Source organism: Petromyzon marinus, chromosome 15 (genome assembly GCF_048934315.1).
Source record: "Petromyzon marinus isolate PM22_M1 ecotype Great Lakes invasive population chromosome 15, UKy_Petmar_22M1.pri1.0, whole genome shotgun sequence".
Lineage (NCBI taxonomy): Eukaryota > Metazoa > Chordata > Hyperoartia > Petromyzontiformes > Petromyzontidae > Petromyzon > Petromyzon marinus.
The window spans coordinates 2,017,298-2,035,843 of NC_133681.1; the positions used below are offsets into that span (position 1 = coordinate 2,017,298).

Sequence of the window (18,546 nt, forward strand, 5' to 3'; positions counted from 1 at the left end):
TTATTTTATTCTCATTCTACGTGACTTTACCGAAAGAACCAAAGAAGAAGATAAATAATTATTGAGTGTAAAGAAAATTGTATTTTATGCATGAGTACTATCTATATTAACATGCGAATCAAGGACACACCTTACTAATTGGCTGTGGCGGGTTTAACGACGCACTTTTGTTTACACAATCAGACCCGAAAACTCTTTATTAAGGAGTCAGATGCTAACTTAGCCGCTCAATAGTAAGTTGCTAGTATTTGACTAGAGGTGTCTGCGATACGGTGAGTAATTGCAACACAAAAGGAGGATATCAAAGGAATTATCACCACCATGAGGATGACTCGGGATGTACGCTCATATTCTTAGGGTCTTTCGGTAAAGTCCCGTAGATATGTTCAAAGAAAAATGACCAAAAAAAACCTACGACGTTTCGATTGCAACACAAGCGTTCGAAACGTAGTTTTTTGTTTGTTATTTTCTTTGAACCCTATCTACGTGACTTTACCGAAAGACACTAAGAATATGAATTCCTGCAGTCACGAAAGCTTTAAGTCAAGATTTATGTACGCTCATTTTGAAGCACGCGGTGTGGGCAGAGCGGTGGGAATGATTTAGCTTCGCATTCTTCAGCAGGTGACTTCGAGCTCTTAAGTGGGAGGCACCGTAGACATCGCGTTGGTACAAGGACGGCGATGACCTCACGCATCGCGAACGTGGGGGGATCAGTGAGACTGGCTCTGTATATATGGGACCTTTTTTGCCCGTATCAAAACGATTGAAAATAAGAATAGCTTTGATCTTTCCTGGCAATAAAACAAGATTTTGATTTAAAGCTTTCGTGACTGCAGGGATTCATATTCTTGGTTGTTTCGGTAAAGTCACGTAGAAGGGGAAACAATAAAATAATAAAAACAAATATATAAAACATATTTTTTATAAAACATATTTTTATAATTGTATTGTTTCCCTTATACGTGACTTTAACCGAAAGAACCAAGAATATAGGTGTTAAGATGTTCAAACACCAAAACAGATACATACTCTTTGGTTCTTTCGGTAAAGTCACGTGGATAGAAAATTAATAATAATCTCTGATAATAATTGCATTGTCCTTAAAACTAATTGGCCTACACCAGAGACAGCCTTCTTTAGGGCATTGTCTCGCCACCAGTGTGAGACCAGAGAACGCCAAAGGATGAACAGGACCAAGGCAATGGAAGTATCAGGACACTTATAGCTCGGGTTGAGCAGTTTATGTATGGGAACTTTTTTCCAGTATCAAATATGATGCAGAATAAGAACATATTTTCGGTGTTCACAGCTCAACTAATTTAATGTTATGCGCCACTATCCTATTACTCGCTCTTCGAATTAATAAAGAATGTGGTTACCCTGTTTAGTTTTCCTACCCCTGGGCTTCAATGGCTCGTGTTTAGAAAAGTGCTGGAACGTGGCGTGGTATTCTCCTGGGGGTGTTAACCATCGGCTCGGCTCGTAATTGTAAACTTGCACGATCCCATGCATGCGAGTTACCCGGTTTGGGTTCTGAAGCTGCCAAAGTGGACACTCTGAACTACCTATACACCACTTAAAGGTACACTATGTAATACACAACAGATCCCCCATATAACAGACTGTCGGGGAAAGTGCTATTAGCGAGCACCTATAAAGACCGGCACAGCACACGAGGGGGTGGGTGGCCAGCACCACGCCCGGCCGCCTTTGTCTCCCCCGTGGCGATGGTTACACACCGCACCAGGTACTCATTTAAGGCTGAGTCGACCTAAGGGAGGCCCAGGACCGGTTCAGATAATCGTCACTGGGTGTTAGCCGTGAGTGGGAATTGAACTCGGGTCGCCGGGTTCGTAGCGCAGCGTAGCGCTAACCGCTACACTACCGCTCCCCACACATACACGCCGTACATAATACTCCTGAAGGTATTTTTTTTGCAGAGTAATTATTAAATTTCGCATTTTAGTCTTTGTAAACACAATGCTATGTCACCTGCTGAACATAAAATCTATATGATTAACTATAAATAACATTTTTTTTATTTTACTAGGTAAGGCTCACTGAGCTATATAGCTTATTTTTTCAGAAGCGACCTGGTCATAAATGATAGCCCAACAAAGTGGCTTATCACGTGGACGTTTATCGCAGACAAATACTCTAAACGCGTGGTGACGTTCATAATTATAAATGTGGAAGGAAAAACTGGAGGACAAGGAGAAAAATCCACGCGACTACGAGGAGAGAGAGACACGCAAACTCCAAATATACAGCAGGCGTCACGGTCGGGATTGAACCGACGACCGCCTGCACACCAGGCGAGGTAGTTAACATCTCGCCACCGTGGCGAGATGTATAGGAAATAAAATAAGTAATATATATTAAAAAACTTTAAAAAAAAACACGCTTTAATGAAATGTACCGTACTAGTAATGGAAGAACTCCACGACTCCAGGAAGTGGCCACGAAGCTTGCCACAACGTAAGGGGGCCGTGGTGATTTACAGCCAACGTGAGTTGAGCGTGGACAATTAGACACAAGCCGAAACATAACATATAAAAATAATGTTTTAAAATATATGTTTTTTTAATGATATAATATAGTATTGTCATCAGTATGACATAAGTATACCAAGTTTGCAGTCGATACCACATTGGGAAGTGGGTAAAAAATTGACTTACAAGATTTCAGGATACAACGACACCAACACCAACAGACAGAGTTAATAAAAAAGCGTGTAATAATAAAAAAACGTGTAATAATGAAAAGTAAAACCAATGGATTGTTCTCGTGATGTATAAACACGCGTAGGTATAGTTGCATGTCGCTAAATGTTGTGAAGAAAGTGCCATAGGAGACAGACTTACCGAAACGTGGAGTGGAGCAAAACAGTCGACACGCCAAATTACTGGGGTCTGCCCTCAAGGGCGACGAGTGACTGCCATTTGGGCACAGTAGCCACTTCAACAACAACTACCAGGTCGGATTACACCCCGACCATAAGCCCATGATTTTCACAATTATTCTAGTGGCAACGCACAGCATTCCATTGATGTACCGTGCATGATGCAAATAACCCTTGAATAGTAGCAACGCATCATTAGACCTTTGCCAGTAGCAAAATGTAATAATAGGGTTTTTCCCCTTTTTTCTGGCAACAAAACTTCAACATTTTTACGAGGATTAACGTCTGCATTAACCACAATACCTGCAGTCAAAATGCAAACAAAAAACATACTTTTGATTTAAAGCTTTCGTGACTGCAGTAATTCATATTCTTAGTTTTTTCGGTAAAGTCACGTTGAAGAGAAACAACAAAATAATAAAATATATATAAAACAATAATAAATAAAATATATTTTATTATTTTGTTGTTTCTCTTCAACGTGACTTTACCGAAAAAACTAAGAATATAAAAAACATACTATGATAAAATATGCATTGTCCTTGAAACTGATTGGTCCACACCAATCAGTTTCAAGGACAATGCATATATTATTAATCCTTGTAAAAAAATCAGTTTTGTTGCCAGAAAAATAGGGGAAAACCATATTATTAGTAGCAACGCATTGTGTGTGTGTGTGTCCGATACGGTTCTCGCCGAGAACGTTGAAACTTCACAAAGTCGTCGTAGTATCACTGAAGCAACCGTGACCACGGCCACGTGCGTAGGCTCGCTTGTTGTTGTTGTCATTACAGATCTTCGCAGCCGATGTGTGATGCTTCTTGTGAATAAGTAATATTTAAAAAAACGTTTTTAAAAAAAACACGCTTTAATGAAATGTACCGTACGAGTAATGGCAAAACTCCACGACTCCAGGAAGTGGCCCCGAGGCTTGCCCACAACGTAAGGTGACCCGTGGTGATTTACAGCCAACGTCAGTTGAGCGTGGACAATTAGACTCCAAGCCGAAACACTGATTTTGTAACGATAGAATATAGTATTGCGATCAGTATGACATACGTATAACCAAGTTTGCAGTCGATACCACATTGGGAAGTGTGTTAAAATTGAGTTACAAGATTTGAGGATACAACGACAGAGTGATCTTCTTTGGTTCTTTCGGTAAAGTCACGTAGAAACAACAGAGTGAGTTAAATAAAGCGTGTAAAAAAGGTGTAAATGGAGGAGGGTGTAAGGATCGCTATAAAAGTAACATCATCCAAAGCCCTTGCTGGATACGGTTATTTTTTATAGTGATTCTCCGCTGCCCTTGCACTGCGTTTGTACCAACTGCAGAGTATGAAGACTGCACTTCGTAGTTTCACGCTTGTAGGATTGTTGCCATGGCTGTACTGCTGAGTAGAAACGAAATTTCACCATTCTCACAAGAAAAAAAATGCCCCATTTCTAAGGGGCCGTCCATAAATGACGCCACGCGATTTTGGACGATTTATGACCCCCCCCCCTCCCAAAAAAATATAAAACATGCTTCAAATCGCTTTAAACTATTGTCACTGTAGTGCGTATTTAATGTGGCGCTGCACTCTGATGTTGTAGGAGAAAACATTTATAAAAAAGTATATTTATATAAGTAGCACGTTTTAAAGCTTTCGTGACTGCAAGGATTCATCTTCTTTGGTTCTTTCGGTAAAGTCGCGTAGAATTAGAATAAAATGATAAAATAAAACAATAAAATTCTCACGGCGCTCTGTCGTCCCGACAGGTTTGTTCCTTTCACCTGAAGAAGGCCACTTGTGTTGTGGCCGAAACGTCGTGAGAATTGTATTGTTTTATTTTATTATTTTATTCTCATTCTACGTGACTTTACCGAAAGAACCAAAGAAGATAAGTAGAACGTGTTGTCTATATTTATTTAAAGTTTGCGCATTTTGATGTGACGTCACATTTCTCACCCCCCCCCCCCCCCCCACACAAATGTCTGATCCCCCCCCCCCTCCTAGGTGCGTGTCGTCATTTATGGACGGCCCCTAAGCCCACCTGCCACTAGATGATATTGAGGCTTCACGACCATGTATTTATATGTACCGGGTATCATGCAGTAGTGGCCGTGTGAACTGGACCACCCGAATTCGATTCCCAGCACCCACGGCTTACATCAGTGGCGAACGACGTCCTCATTCCCGGCTGCGATGTTATATCGGTACTGCATGTGTCTCCAACCACCAACCTCCTGAATCAAACGATAGCCGTGTGTGCAGCGCAGATCGTAACACGTGGAATCGATGTCCAGGGTTTCCTCGAAACCTCCCCCACCCCACCCCCACCGCTGACCTCACCCCCCCTGTCTCGTGCGCGCCCACTGCGCTGACCCACGGAGTGAGACGCGCGCCTTGCCACGTGGGGAGTCTCTCGCATCGCAGCCGTGGCGCGAGCCCGCGGAGATGTGGCTCCGGGTGGGTCCCAAATCACTCCTCGCTCTCACGGTCACCGCCACCTGCCTGCTGATGCTGCTCGCGCTGCTGCTGCTGCTGCCGGCGCCCGGCTCCAGGAGAGCGACGGCGCCCCTGACCCCCCGCGCGCGAGACCCGACCGACGGGAGGACCCAAGCGCCCTCCGAGGGGCCGGGAGGGTCCCGCGGAGCGCCGTCGGGCCCCGTGCACGTGGAGATGACCCGGGCGTGGGAGCGCTGGACCCGTCGGCGCAGCGACGGCGCAGGCACGACGCCCCCCCGGGGGCAGCTGCTGTGCGCGCTGCGGGAGCTGTCTCGGCGCGGCACCGAGGTGCTGCGGTGCCACCGGGCGGCCGGGGCGCCGGGGCGCGACGCGCTGCCCGCGGTGTCCCTCGCCCGGCAGCTGGCGGGGAGGTGGCGGCGATGCGCCGTGGTGATGAACGCGGGCTCCCTGCTGCGCGCTCAGCTGGGAGCGGAGATCGGTGAGGAGACGGCGAGGGGGTGGGAGGGCTACTGAGGAGGAGGAGGAGGGATCGGAGCGGGATGAAGGGTGGGTGGGTGGGGGGTGAGGAAGTTCTTCCACGTGGACAAACGCTGGAGGCAGCTGTAGAGGCATGGGGCTCGGAATGGGCTGAGACAGTCCGAGGTTGCTTGCAAGGTTCGGGGTATTTAAACACATTTGAAGTCCCCGTCGAGCCTAATGTTTATTGAAAGCCCTTTGATCCAATGGAAATTATTAATTAGGCCCAGGAAGGGTTATTTAGTGTTAAGCAACACACTAACATTGTTACCAATTTGTTTTAAAGCTTTCGTGACTGCAGGGATTCATATTCTTGGTTCTTTCGGTAAATTTCGATTTAAAGCTTTCGTGACTGCAAGGATTCATCTTCTTTGGTTCTTTCGGTAAAGTCCCGTAGAATGAGAATAAAATAATAAATTGATAAAATAAAATAACACAATAATATTCTCACGACGTTTCGGCCACAACACAAGCGGCCTTCATTCACAACACAAGCGGCCTTCATCAGCTGATGAAGGCCGCTTGTGTTGTGGCCGAAACGTCGTGAGAATATTATTGTGTTATTTTATCTTTCGGTAAAGTCACGTAGAAGGGAAACAATAAAATAATAAAAATATAAAACAAAATTCTCACGACGTTTCGACTGCAACACAAGCAATCAAAATCAGGTGTGAAAACCACAGCAAGAAAATTTGAAAAAAAAACGCCACTTTTTTCAAATATTCTTGCTGTGGTTTTCACACCTAATGATGATTGCTTGTTTTGATTGAAAGCTTTCGTGACTGCAGGGATTCATATTATTGGTTCTTTCGGTAAAGTCACGTAGAAGGGAAACAAATAAAAATATAATTGTATTATTTGATTGTTTCCCTTCTACGTGACTTTACCGAAAGAACCAATAATATGATTGCTTGTGTTGCAGTCGAAACGTCGTGATAATTTTATTGTTTTATATTTTTATTATTTTATTGTTTCCCTTCTACGTGCCTTTACCGAGAGAACCAAGAATATATTGTTACCATTATGCAATGTACTTGCAATAATCTATAACTTTTATTTTTAATATAGATGTTATAGTAGTCAGTGACGTCATGTCACGCTCGCCCTCCGGTACGATGACGTCACGTATGGTGACGTCATGCACAAGGGCGCGGGACGGTGACATCATGTCCCCACTGGGATATTTAGGTTGGGACCCGGGACGTGTTCGAGGCCGTTGCGGGGAGCCAGGAACGGGTGAAGTTGAGAGTCGGGACCCAGGGTAGGGGGGAATTGGCACCAGGCTTAGGGTAGCCTGTGGGTGTGCTAGGGACCTCCCCAGTACCCTTACCCTGGGGGAGCGATGGGACCCAGGGTAGGGGGGAATTGGCACCAGGCTAGGGTAGCCTGTGGGTGTGCTAGGGACCTCCCCAGTACCTTTCCCCCGGCGGAGCGATGGGACCCAGGGTAGGGGGGAATTGGCACCAGGCTCGGGTAGCCTGTGGGTGTGCTAGGGGCCTCCCCAGTACCCTTCCCCCGGGGTGTGGAGTGTAGGCAGTGAGCGTGCAGTACACGGAGTCGTGTGCGAAGAGAGGTCTTTAATAAAACAACTGGCGCAAGCCGCTACATTTACGCCTCAACAACTGGCGTCAGAAGTAAAACCTGTTAAGAAGACAACGATTTACCAAGACGTCTTTGATGGAGGAGGACGGCGAGGGAAGGTTCCCCACATGACCCCGGGGGTTTGCGGCCCGGTTACCCCACTGCATGGTGGCGTACAGCGGCTGGGGGGCTGCGTCTCCACGCCGCCGTCGCCACCGGGGTAAGAGCGCCGCGCAGCACAACGCCGCCCCGCCGATTATTTTTCTTTTATTAATTTTGCTCGGGGCAGCGGTACTGCTCACCGAGCTCCGAGCTGGAGGAGCCGGTTGAACGAGTCGGGGTGCCGGACCCGCGGGGAGACGGCTCCGTTGCCGCTGTTCCCGTGCTCGCGGGAAACCCAAGAAACGCTGCGCGAGTGACCGCCGTTCACGGCCAGGCAGGGCGGAGTTCCCGCCAATATCGTGTTCCCGCTAATAACATGTTACCACCAATATCATGTTCCCGCAAGTAACATGTTCCCGGCAATAACGTGTTCCCGCCAATATCGTGTTCCCGCTAATAACATGTTACCACCAATATGTTCCCGCAAGTAACATGTTACCGCCAATATCGTGTTCCCGCCAATAACGTGTTCCCGCCAATATGTTCCCACCAATATCGTGTTCCCACCAACAACGCCATCCAGACTTCCACGCTCAGACCTTCCCTGTGGAAGAGATATGTGGACGACACTTTCGTCATTTGGCCACATGCCCTCCCAGCTCTGAACCTTTTCCTAGACCACATCAATTCCAGACACCCCGCCATCAAATTCACCATGGAAGTGGAGAAGGATGGCAAGCTACCATTCTTGGATGTTCTGTTTGAGAGGAGACCTGATGGCTCATGGGGGCATTCTGTTTAGAGGAAACCCACCCACACAGATTCCTACTTGAAACCTGATTCCCACCACCACCCGACTCAAAAGAATGATCTCATCAAAACGTTATACCACAGGGCTCATTGCATTTCGGACCAACACCACCTGACCAGTGAATTAAAACATGCACATCTGGCCCTCAAGAGGAACGGATACTCTGACCGTACCATCCGCCAAGCTGTTTCTCCCTCCATACAGAAACCACCACTTGATACTCCGATCAAAACCATCACACTACCATATATAGCAGGCGTTACTAAAAATATCTCCAAAATTCTAAACAAACACAAGATCTTGGTCCGGTTCAATACAGTACACAAAATTCGTGATCTGATCCCATCCGTGAAGGATGTCATTCCTGACTTACAGTACCCCGGAGTTTACAAATTGATCTGCACCTGTGGTGACTGCTATATCAGGGAGACGAAACGACATGTCTCTGACCGAATTCGCGAGCACAAATCAGATTTGAAACACAACAGAACGAATTCTTCTGCTGTGGGTGATCATGATATAGTTTTCTCCAATACCAAGGTTTTCTGCAAACCCACGGGTTTTTATCAGAGATTAGTCCACGAGGCAATTCAGATTTACAAACAGACACAATTTCAACCGAGAGGACGGTTTCAAATTGGAAAGATGTTCTAAATCAAACCAAACATTAAACAAATTTTCAATGGTACAGTATATTCATTCAAGTAGTGGTATCCCAAACTTTCACAGCAGCTTATTTCCCTTCACACCAACATTATGTAAACTCCTCCCCCCCCCCACCGTGCCGGTCCAGTACATCATTTTATGCTAATTCCTTTGTCAAGGCGTTGTTTTTGTTTCCTCCCACACAGCTTAAAGGACGCGACCTGGGCTTGCTGTGTTCACTCCAACGCTGTCCTCGTGACAGCACGGTCCCTTCACCTGACGAATGCCACTTGTGTTGTGGCCGAAATGTCGTGATTTTTGTCGTTTTATTTTTTACCTACGTGACTTTACCGAATAGAACCAAAGAGTATGGATCCTTGCAGTCACGAAAGCTTCAAATCTAGAATATATATCGTTATGAAGCCATGTGGTGCAGTCCCCAACTATGATTCACTCGATCTCTCTTGTCTCTATTTATGTGTTATGAAGAAGGTCCATTGCCAAAATCATTGCTTATGACGCTATCTTTTTTTTCCATATTAAGGAAAGTCTTGTTGGCAATTGTTATTTGGACTCGTGCACCACTGACAATACGTTACTCGATCAACAAAGCCACCTGAGTGATACATTTCACCATGAGAGTTACGGATAGGATAACGAATTAAACCTCAAAGCAGGAATGTGTCCACTTGTGCGCTCGTCCAGATGGCCACGACGCGGTTATGCGCTTCAACTCGGCACCCACGGCCGGCTATGAACTTCACGTGGGCACCAAGACCTCCATTCGCCTCATCAACTGGCAGGTAAGGTCGCCACTTTGTTGAGCTGTCACTTGTGGCCGGGGTCGCTTCTGAAATATAAGTTAATCCCTCCCAGTGGGCTTTAATTGGTTAGATCAATATAATTTAGTGGTAATATTTGTAAGATATTTGTTTTTACCTTTCCGACACATGGCACGCCTATCGTGTGTTTGTAATGTTTGTTGTTGTAACGTTCTGACCCCATGCCCCTACTGGACATCTGTGAGGAACAGCTTCATAGCTCATCGGATTCCTCCAGTATAAATACGTATTCTAATAATATTATTAACATTCCTTAAAAGTATGCAATCATCTCTTGACTAGACTTATTTCCCGCACCTCCGATTAGCATGGTTGGCTACGTACGGTGTGAAAGAAGTTCAACATGCTTACATAAGTATTTGTTCTACGGGTCGTTCAGCCAACATTGGGGGGGGGGCATTCTTCACTGAAAAATCATCATTGGCCATGATCATCTCACGATGCTGAGGATGTTAACAATCCACCCAGCACCTGCCGATTACATAGCCGTACCTTGACCACCACAACCACCACCACCTCCAGCCGCCGCCCCGGTAGACGTATTTGTCTAAAATGTTGAGCTCCTTGGCCGTCACTTCTTTATGGACCACTGGCCCGTAAAGTGATGTGTCTTGCCCCAAGCGCACTTGTGTTGCCAAACAGTATGCAAATATAGCCGAAGAAGTTAGCCGCCTCGTTCTGAATGTGAATTATTTTCTCTGCACAGCACCAGGGATAGTAAGGGAAGGGGGGGGGCGATAAGGAGGATATTTGTGAGCCATTTGTTTTAAAAAAGAGAGAATAAGAATATTTATTTCCACTGGAGGAATCCTATGAGCTATAAAGCTCTTTTTTCACAGACGTCCATAAACAAATACAGGCATAGAAAATGCACAGAAACAAAAGCATGGCCCAGTTTGTATTGCCATTGTCTGACACTTTACCACAAAAGTAACTTTAAAAAATTACGTTTTAATGACAGTATAATTACTTGTAAAAATATGGTAACGGGGGGGTGAGAGGAGGGGACGGGTGACACTTACCATAGTGGTAAAGTATGATCAAACAACCCTCACGATTAACTCAGAATGCGGAGGCCTACATCCAATAGTGGATTGACGAAGGGCTATATGTCGTTATTATTATTATTCTTTAAGTACAGAGTACCCTGATGTAGTGGCATAGTGCGGGGCTGCTGGCGAAAAATGGGATTTGCGGTTTACGGCAGTGCTGACGTCAGCAGGCCGTGATATTCACGAGAAGCGGACATCTAGGGGGGGAAAGGCCACAGAAGGGGCCCATCGCGAAGCCTCTGGATCCCGCTCGTAGGTTCCAGAAAGGAGGTGTGGCGGGGGTGGAGCGAGGCCACGCTGAGAGTATAAGAGGGGCCCCTGTGGGGGACCTCGTGGCTGTTGCTGGTAGTGGGATCCCCGTCAAGTCCATCGTCACCATCTCGTCGTCGTCACCACCTCCTCGCCGTCACCATCCCGGGGCGCCGCTAGTCAGACAGCCTACAATAGACGGTCTTAATAATAATAGCGTGTTATCCCGACGGTGCTTGCTAAATGAAGAAGTGCCTCCAAGTCTTACTGTGTCCGAGTTAGTCACTACACTGGCAGAAACTTTCTGTGGTGTAAAAGTTAGCACAGCTGTACTTGCAATCCAGAGGTCGCCTGTTTGATATCCCAGAGCGTTAGTTGAAACAGTCGACAAGTTTAAACTTGATTTGAACCTTTCGTGACTGCAGGAATTACTCTTTGGTTCTTTCGGTAAAGTCACGTAGAAAGAAAATAAATTAAATAATATAATACGATGTTTCTATCGCAACACAAGCAACCGCCATCAGGTAGAAAACAAACCTAGTGAACTTAGAAATACAATGCATCACAACAAAGAGAGTCGGCCAACACAACAGTTAGCACCTCATCTGGTTGATTACGTTCTTCCAAAGATTGCTAAATTTGAGAGAGAGACAAAACACAGACACGGAGACACAGACAGACACACAAGCAGAGAGAGAAAACACAGACACACAGAAAGAGAGAGAGACACAACATACACACAGACCCAACGCCTCTGTGCCGAGGCCTTAAATAGAGAGAAGGGGGGGACAGAGAGATAAGTGGTGGGTCTGCTGGTGGCTGCTGCTGCTGGAGCAGATAAATTAGCATGTCAATGACTCCACCCTGAAGCGACCGAGGGAAAGACAAGTCGACAAGTGTCTTGAATCTCCGCACCCATGTACACCCAACAGGCTAAATGAGACACTACATGACAGTTGATTACCAGGTCGCGTGTGGTGGGGTTCAGCATTTGTACCCACACCTCTTCCAAGGTAGAGTCTGGCGAGTGTGTACGTCGTGCGACCCCTGTATATGAAACGTATTGTGAGCGGCTGCGGGGCTGCTATTCATGTGACCTGATTCCGGGAATTGTGGGTAAATCCAGATTTGGATAGCCAATGCCATTGTCCACCCTGGAAGATGTAATATCATTGATGTGAGTCGGAGTGGTTGGGTATTGCAACGCAAATGAGCTGTTGACTATCGACTGCCTGACTTGTGAACGAGCTTCCATAAGGATATTCGTGATTAACCATCCGACCTGCGAATCTGAACTTGCACTTGCGAACCGAATCATGGAACGAGTTCCAGTATTACATGCAAATTTCCAATATTTCTTATTTATGAGTTGAACAATGCTTCCCTTTGTTGAACCGTAACACACTTAAATAATACTGGCCCGATGTGGATTTTAAAAACGGTACGTTAGTGTGTTCCGACTTACGAACTGGGGCCCCATGGGACGGAATGCGTTCATACATCGGGGACTGTTCGACTTTTGTTTTGTGACGCTTTCTCCCAGTGTGTGAATAAAAAGTGCAGCTTTTTAATTGCTTCCTCACACCACCTCCGGCAGAAGGAGGTAGCTCTAGAATCGTGGTTCTCATCCGGTTTGACGCAGACCCCTGGGGGTACGTGAGGTGATTTGTATTAATACGAGAATTGATATCATACGTGAGAGTAATTGGTGAATAATGACGTATGAATCTGCCAACATTAAATATCTCCGATAAAATTTAAATCCACATGGTAACCTGGAACGATATGAAAGGTATTTTCCAAACTCATTGATCGTAAGCAATGTGGTTAACAAGAGTAACCGGCGAGCGTCCGTTGATTTATTTTTATTCACTTGCAGTTAAGGCGCTAGTTAGGATGTCCCACAAAATGGACAATTGGATAAACTACTCATGTTCATTATTCGTACATTTATTTCTGAGAACCATGTTGGGGGCAGGCAAAGGGGGTACTCGGTTGAACAAGGGGTACAGTAGCCGCAAAAGGCTGCGAACCACGTTGACATAGACGGCATTTGATCTCCGCTTCCACGTTGACGAGGTGTGTTGTAAGAGGTGGGGATAATCACGCTTTACCACCACCACGTACGACTCATTGATCTACGAACTGTGGTGAACCCATTTATACTCACGTATGGAGAGGTATTATTAAACGTTCTACCACGCTGGAATATGGAAGATGCAAACGTACCAGCGGCCTCTGGATTGCAAGTCCAGTGGGTTAACCATTCAACCACGGCAGCTCCGTGGTTAAACACACTCAGAGTTGCTTAATTATTTTGGGAATGACTTATAATTTCAACACAGGGGCCCCATGGTGCTGAAATGCTAACTGCCTCGCCTGATGTGCTACTTTGTTGAGCTATCAATATGTGGCCCTGTTACTTCTGAAAAAGAGCTATAGAGTTCAGTGGGTCTACCTGGAAAAATAAAAAAAACAGGATAGTTTTGTAGTTTTCTGATTATAGTCCAGTAGCCTGGAATACATATCAGGGATAGTCCAAGCGGTGGACAGTTCAAGTGGGGATTTGCAGCACCGCAGGCAGTGACACCACAGAATAACACATCTCAATGTCTCACCACTGACCCTGCCACATTCCTTCCACTTATCTCACTTTCCAGATCGTAAATCAGGAGGAGTTCGACTTTGAGACGAGCGAGCTGTACAGAGACATCATTCTGGTCTTGTGGGGCCCCCCTCCATATACCTGCACTGAGAAAAACGTGAGCGTTCACAAAACACAAGACTCCTTCACACCTATTACGCAACTCGACGTGAAGGTTCGGGAAAGGGGGCTTGGGTTCCCGCGGCTTACTGTGGAGGTCAGGTTTTGGGATCACCGGCGGTCCCTGGTTTGTGACGGTCCGATTTTTACAACGATCCACATTCGGGACGTTTACATAACGCCACCAAGGGACCGATTTACAATGCATCTTCCGACTCGACTCCTGAAGTATGGGGAGCCCTTGGGTCTGCATGCCACGGAATTCAATCCACAAGTCACATCCACACACTCTCCGCCTTCTCCTCCGCCACTGCCTCGTATTGCCCTCCTCTAACCAAGCGTTGCCCTCTTCCACTGCAAATGCTCTCTCCCCGCTCCCCTCTCATCCGAGCAGCAGCGGCAGTGGAAGGGCCATGTGAATATCACGTTCCCAGCGTTCGACGCGTACATGAAGCGCAGACGCGAGCGGCCTCGACAGCCATTCTACCTTCTGCACCCGTGCTTCCGCCGGGGTTTGTGGGATCTGATGCAGAGCAACGTGGGGCACGGGGAGCACATCTTGGCAAACCCCATCTCGTCGGGGCTTCTGGGCAAGTTTTACGAGAAACGCGTGACGTGCTGACGGGCTGACGTGCTGATAGGGCTCGCAACGATGTCGCCTTTACTCCTGTTTAGGAGTCAGAAACGGGAAGGGTTTTTCTTTACAATTGCAGCAAAGCGCCTGATGAAGCTGGTTGTTCACATCACCAGCAAAACATCACACAGTACTCAAAGTTTAAATGTCGTGGGTTTAGTCTCCAACACACCAGTGTGCTGAAGTAGTAACTAATTGGCACGTTTTGTTAACGTGACAAGCCTTACTAATTGGCTGTCACCTGATGGTGAGTTAACGACACATTTATTTTGATATGATCTAGCCCATAATAACATTTATTATGAATAATATTGGTCGGTGATTACAACCAACTTCATCAGGCAATTAGCCAGAATTGACAGAAACAGGACGACTTCTGGGTTTAGTCTCCAACACACCAATGTGCTGAAGTAGTAACTAATTTGGCACGTTTTGTTCACGTGACAAACCATACTAATTGATTGTGTCGGGTGGTGGCGGGTTTCACGACATTTATATTTACGTGATCTAACCCGAAAAAAACCCCTTTTATTATAAACAACGTAATACTGTCCATAATAGAGGTTTTTGGGTTAGATCACGTAAATATATAAATGTGTTGTTAAAACCCGCCACCACCCGACACAGCCAACTAGTAAGGGTTGTCACGTAAACAGAACGTGGCCAATTCGTCACTAGTACAGCACACCGGTGTGTTGGAGAGCCAAGCCACAACATTTACAATCTGAGTATGACGTTTCGCCAGTAATTACAACTAGCTTCATCAGGCGACAGCCAGATTTGTGGAGAAGTCTTACTGTTTCGTTCCTTATGTAGAGGAGTAGTGTGATGACGTCATGTCATGGGTGTTGTCAGGGGATACCTTCGGGAACAGGGGCGGGTCCGAGTGAAGGGGGAGGAGCCGCCCAAGGGATACTTAAGGGGGACCCCATGACGAAGGCGTGGTCGTTGTGGGAGCCCGCAGCGTGGATCGGCTGCAGGAGGTCTCTCCCGCTCGTGACGGGACGGTGCTAGAGCCGAAGAGATAGCCGCGGTTAGGACGAGTAGAGCTCGGGGGTCCATGGGAAGGACCGAGTATCGAGAACACCTACCTCTGGTGTCAGCCTGAGTGTTTAAACAGTGCTAATGCGAAAGCCCTTACAAGAAGTTCCCTCTTGTAAGCGTCGTTCTACGACGCAACAAATATATAGAGGCGTAGATGTTGACCACGCTTCCGCGCTTTGTAAATGTTGTGGCTTGGCTCTTCAACACACCAGTGTGCTGTACTAGTGACGAATTGGCATGTTCTGTTTAGGTGACAACCCTTACTAGTTGGCTATGTCGGGTAGTGGTGGGTTTTAACGACACATTTATATATTTATACGCGATCTAACCCAAAAACCTCTATCATGGATAATATTGGTCGCAAAAGCCTACGTGTTAAACGTAATACTGCTTGATCTCGGTACAAATCAATTCCTGCCACCGGAACACAGGTGCCAATCCCCGCCCGTCTGGGGGTCAAACGAAGGTCAAAGGGGTGGCAGCACTTGGTGCGACTCGCGTGTGCGGTGGTGGTTTTCTCAAGCGCCGCCACCCTCTGCCTCGTGGTGCTGCAGGAGTGGCGCTGATGATGAGCCTGTGCCAGGAGGTGACCGTCTACGACTTCATCCCCCCGCGGGGCCGTGCCTCGCAGCAGTGCCACTACTTCGAGCCCGCAAGGAACCCACAGTGCACCCTGGGCGCCTGGCACCCCCTCATGCAGGAGAAGCTGCTGGCGATGCACCTCTCAAACCAGCCGGCCCAGCACGCCTTCCAAAGCGGGCGTCTCGCCATGCCCGGTCTGGCCAACCTCACGTGTTCCCCTCGGCACGGATAGATACGCGCGACCCTAGGGCTCCTTTGTCCGTCTTACCCGATGTAGGGACCCTCTGATTGAATGTATCCACGTTGCAAGTTCAATCGACCGATGGTGATGACAACTGGCAGGTTTGGGAAATTTTACCTGCCCGGTCTGGGTGAACTCACGTTCTCTGCGGTGAGCATTGTGGGCCACAGGGTGCACCGTGGTAACAAGTGCCTCGTCTATAGAAGTACAGTACAGTAATACCTCGATATGCGAGTGGTTGTGTTCCTGGAGCTTCGTAATATTGAAACTTCATACAGTACATTATTGATTTGAAGCTTTCGTGACTGCAGGAATCCAAACTTTGGTTCTTTCGGTAAAGTCACGTAGTTAGAAATAAAATCAAATAAAACTAATTTTTATTTTATTTCGACCTACGTGACTTTACCGAAAGAACCAAAGAGTATGAGTATTCATACATTATACTATGAGTGTTTAGAGCATTACCATTTCATGCTATAAACACTTCGTAACTTATCAATCACGTTGTAAACGGAGAACATTTCTATTGAAAATAATGTTTTATACTGCACAGGATTAACATTAACAATTGACATAAGTAAGAGAAATATAGTGTGCTGTAAAATATATTCACACTTGACATTGTAGTCTTGGGTGCAGTCATAATGTTGTAGTCTCCACCAAACACCATAGCTCCGTCGATGGCTTCATATCGGTATATTTATTGAAATTGACTTAACATTTAGCTATCTGTGTAAAATAATGGTAACGAATACAAAGTTCATCATACCGAACTTCGTTCGTCGAGTATATGCACATCGAGGTATTAACTGAGCGTGGGTTTGATTTGTGACTCGAGAACCTTTTTCCGTGTGGACTTTCCTTGTTCTCGTCGTGCTCTGTATGGGTCTCCTCCTGGGTTCTCCGGTTACCTCCCACAGTTCTAAACACATTCAGTGTCTTTGGGCTTGGCCAAAGAGCTAAATGCAGGACCCTCTTGAAAAAGTAAGCGAACTTCCGCTGAGTTAAATATAATCACGTACTTGGTGGGGGAGGGGTGTAAAGTTTATAACACCAGACTTGCTGTGCAGAGGTCAATTCAAATCGCACCTCCGATTAGCACGGTTGGCTCCGTACCCATAGCAATTAACCCCTTATTAGTGTCTACCTTATTACAGACCAGTTTAGACATTATTGGTCACCCCGTGCTCTTATACATATCAATGTTCATCCCAAGGACGTAATTATAATATATATTGGGGGGGGGACTCATCCCCCCCACTATTCAAATATGCTCAAAATGTCTCCCCCAATATATTGCTATAAAAATTAAAAATAATTGCGATGCTATGTAAATAAAAACTTTGCTAAAGCTTAGGCCACAATATCTGGACTTGTCTTCATATAACAATGCATAGATTTCTGTTTATATGGTTGTGGTTATGGTTATACTTTATGAATCCCTAATCAATGAAACAAGGTAAAAAAATAAAAAAGCAGCAATGTAATACAATACACTATTAGACATTATTGTAAAAAATAAAAAGTCCATCCCATGTGTTCGTGAAGTTTTTTTTTATATTTTAGGCAGTACATGGCAGGAAATTAGTTTTAAAATTTAGATTTTATTCTGGGGGGGGGACCCCCAGACTCCCTGGAAGATTTGGTCCCCCCCAATGTTCACTCCATGGCTACGGCCTTGGTTGATCCTACAAGGTTCCATCACAAGAGAGAAACACAAACAAATAGACAAACATTTTTTTTTTGCTCTTATTCAAACGGCTGTACACCGTGTGGACCTCAAAACTACATTTCCCAGTACCGGAATATGGGTTAACCGTATCAGTTGACCGCCTTGTTCATGCGTTCACCGGTAATCTTATCTTATGTAGAATTTTTTTAATAGCTCTGTTATCAAAGCGCTCTACAAGAATGAAAATGGTGCATTAGTTATTGGCTGATGGGGAAAAGGGGTGTAATTTGAGTGTTGGGGAAAAGGAGGGATGCCAAGGAAGGGTGTGATAGGGAAAGGGAGGGCTGGCGAGGTTAGAAAGGGGGAGAATGGTGAAGGTTTTAAGGACGAGGGCATGAAGTAGTAAAGGGATCCGCTGTTGAGTGGGAGTTTATTCAAATGGAGGGGAGCGAG

The 18,546-nt window shown here is 46.0% G+C and overlaps 1 protein-coding gene across 1 annotated transcript; it reads left to right on the top strand.

The window, feature by feature from the left end:
* Positions 1–5,283: 5,283 nt before the first annotated feature.
* On the top strand, positions 5,284–17,956 carry LOC116942508 (beta-galactoside alpha-2,6-sialyltransferase 2). The gene is made up of 4 exons (XM_032954505.2): positions 5,284–5,836; positions 9,719–9,816; positions 13,817–13,918; positions 14,315–17,956. The coding sequence occupies exons 1-4, from the start codon at positions 5,347–5,349 to the stop codon at positions 14,540–14,542; spliced, it is 918 nt and encodes a 305-aa protein (XP_032810396.2). The 5' UTR covers positions 5,284–5,346; the 3' UTR covers positions 14,543–17,956.
* Positions 17,957–18,546: the final 590 nt, after the last annotated feature.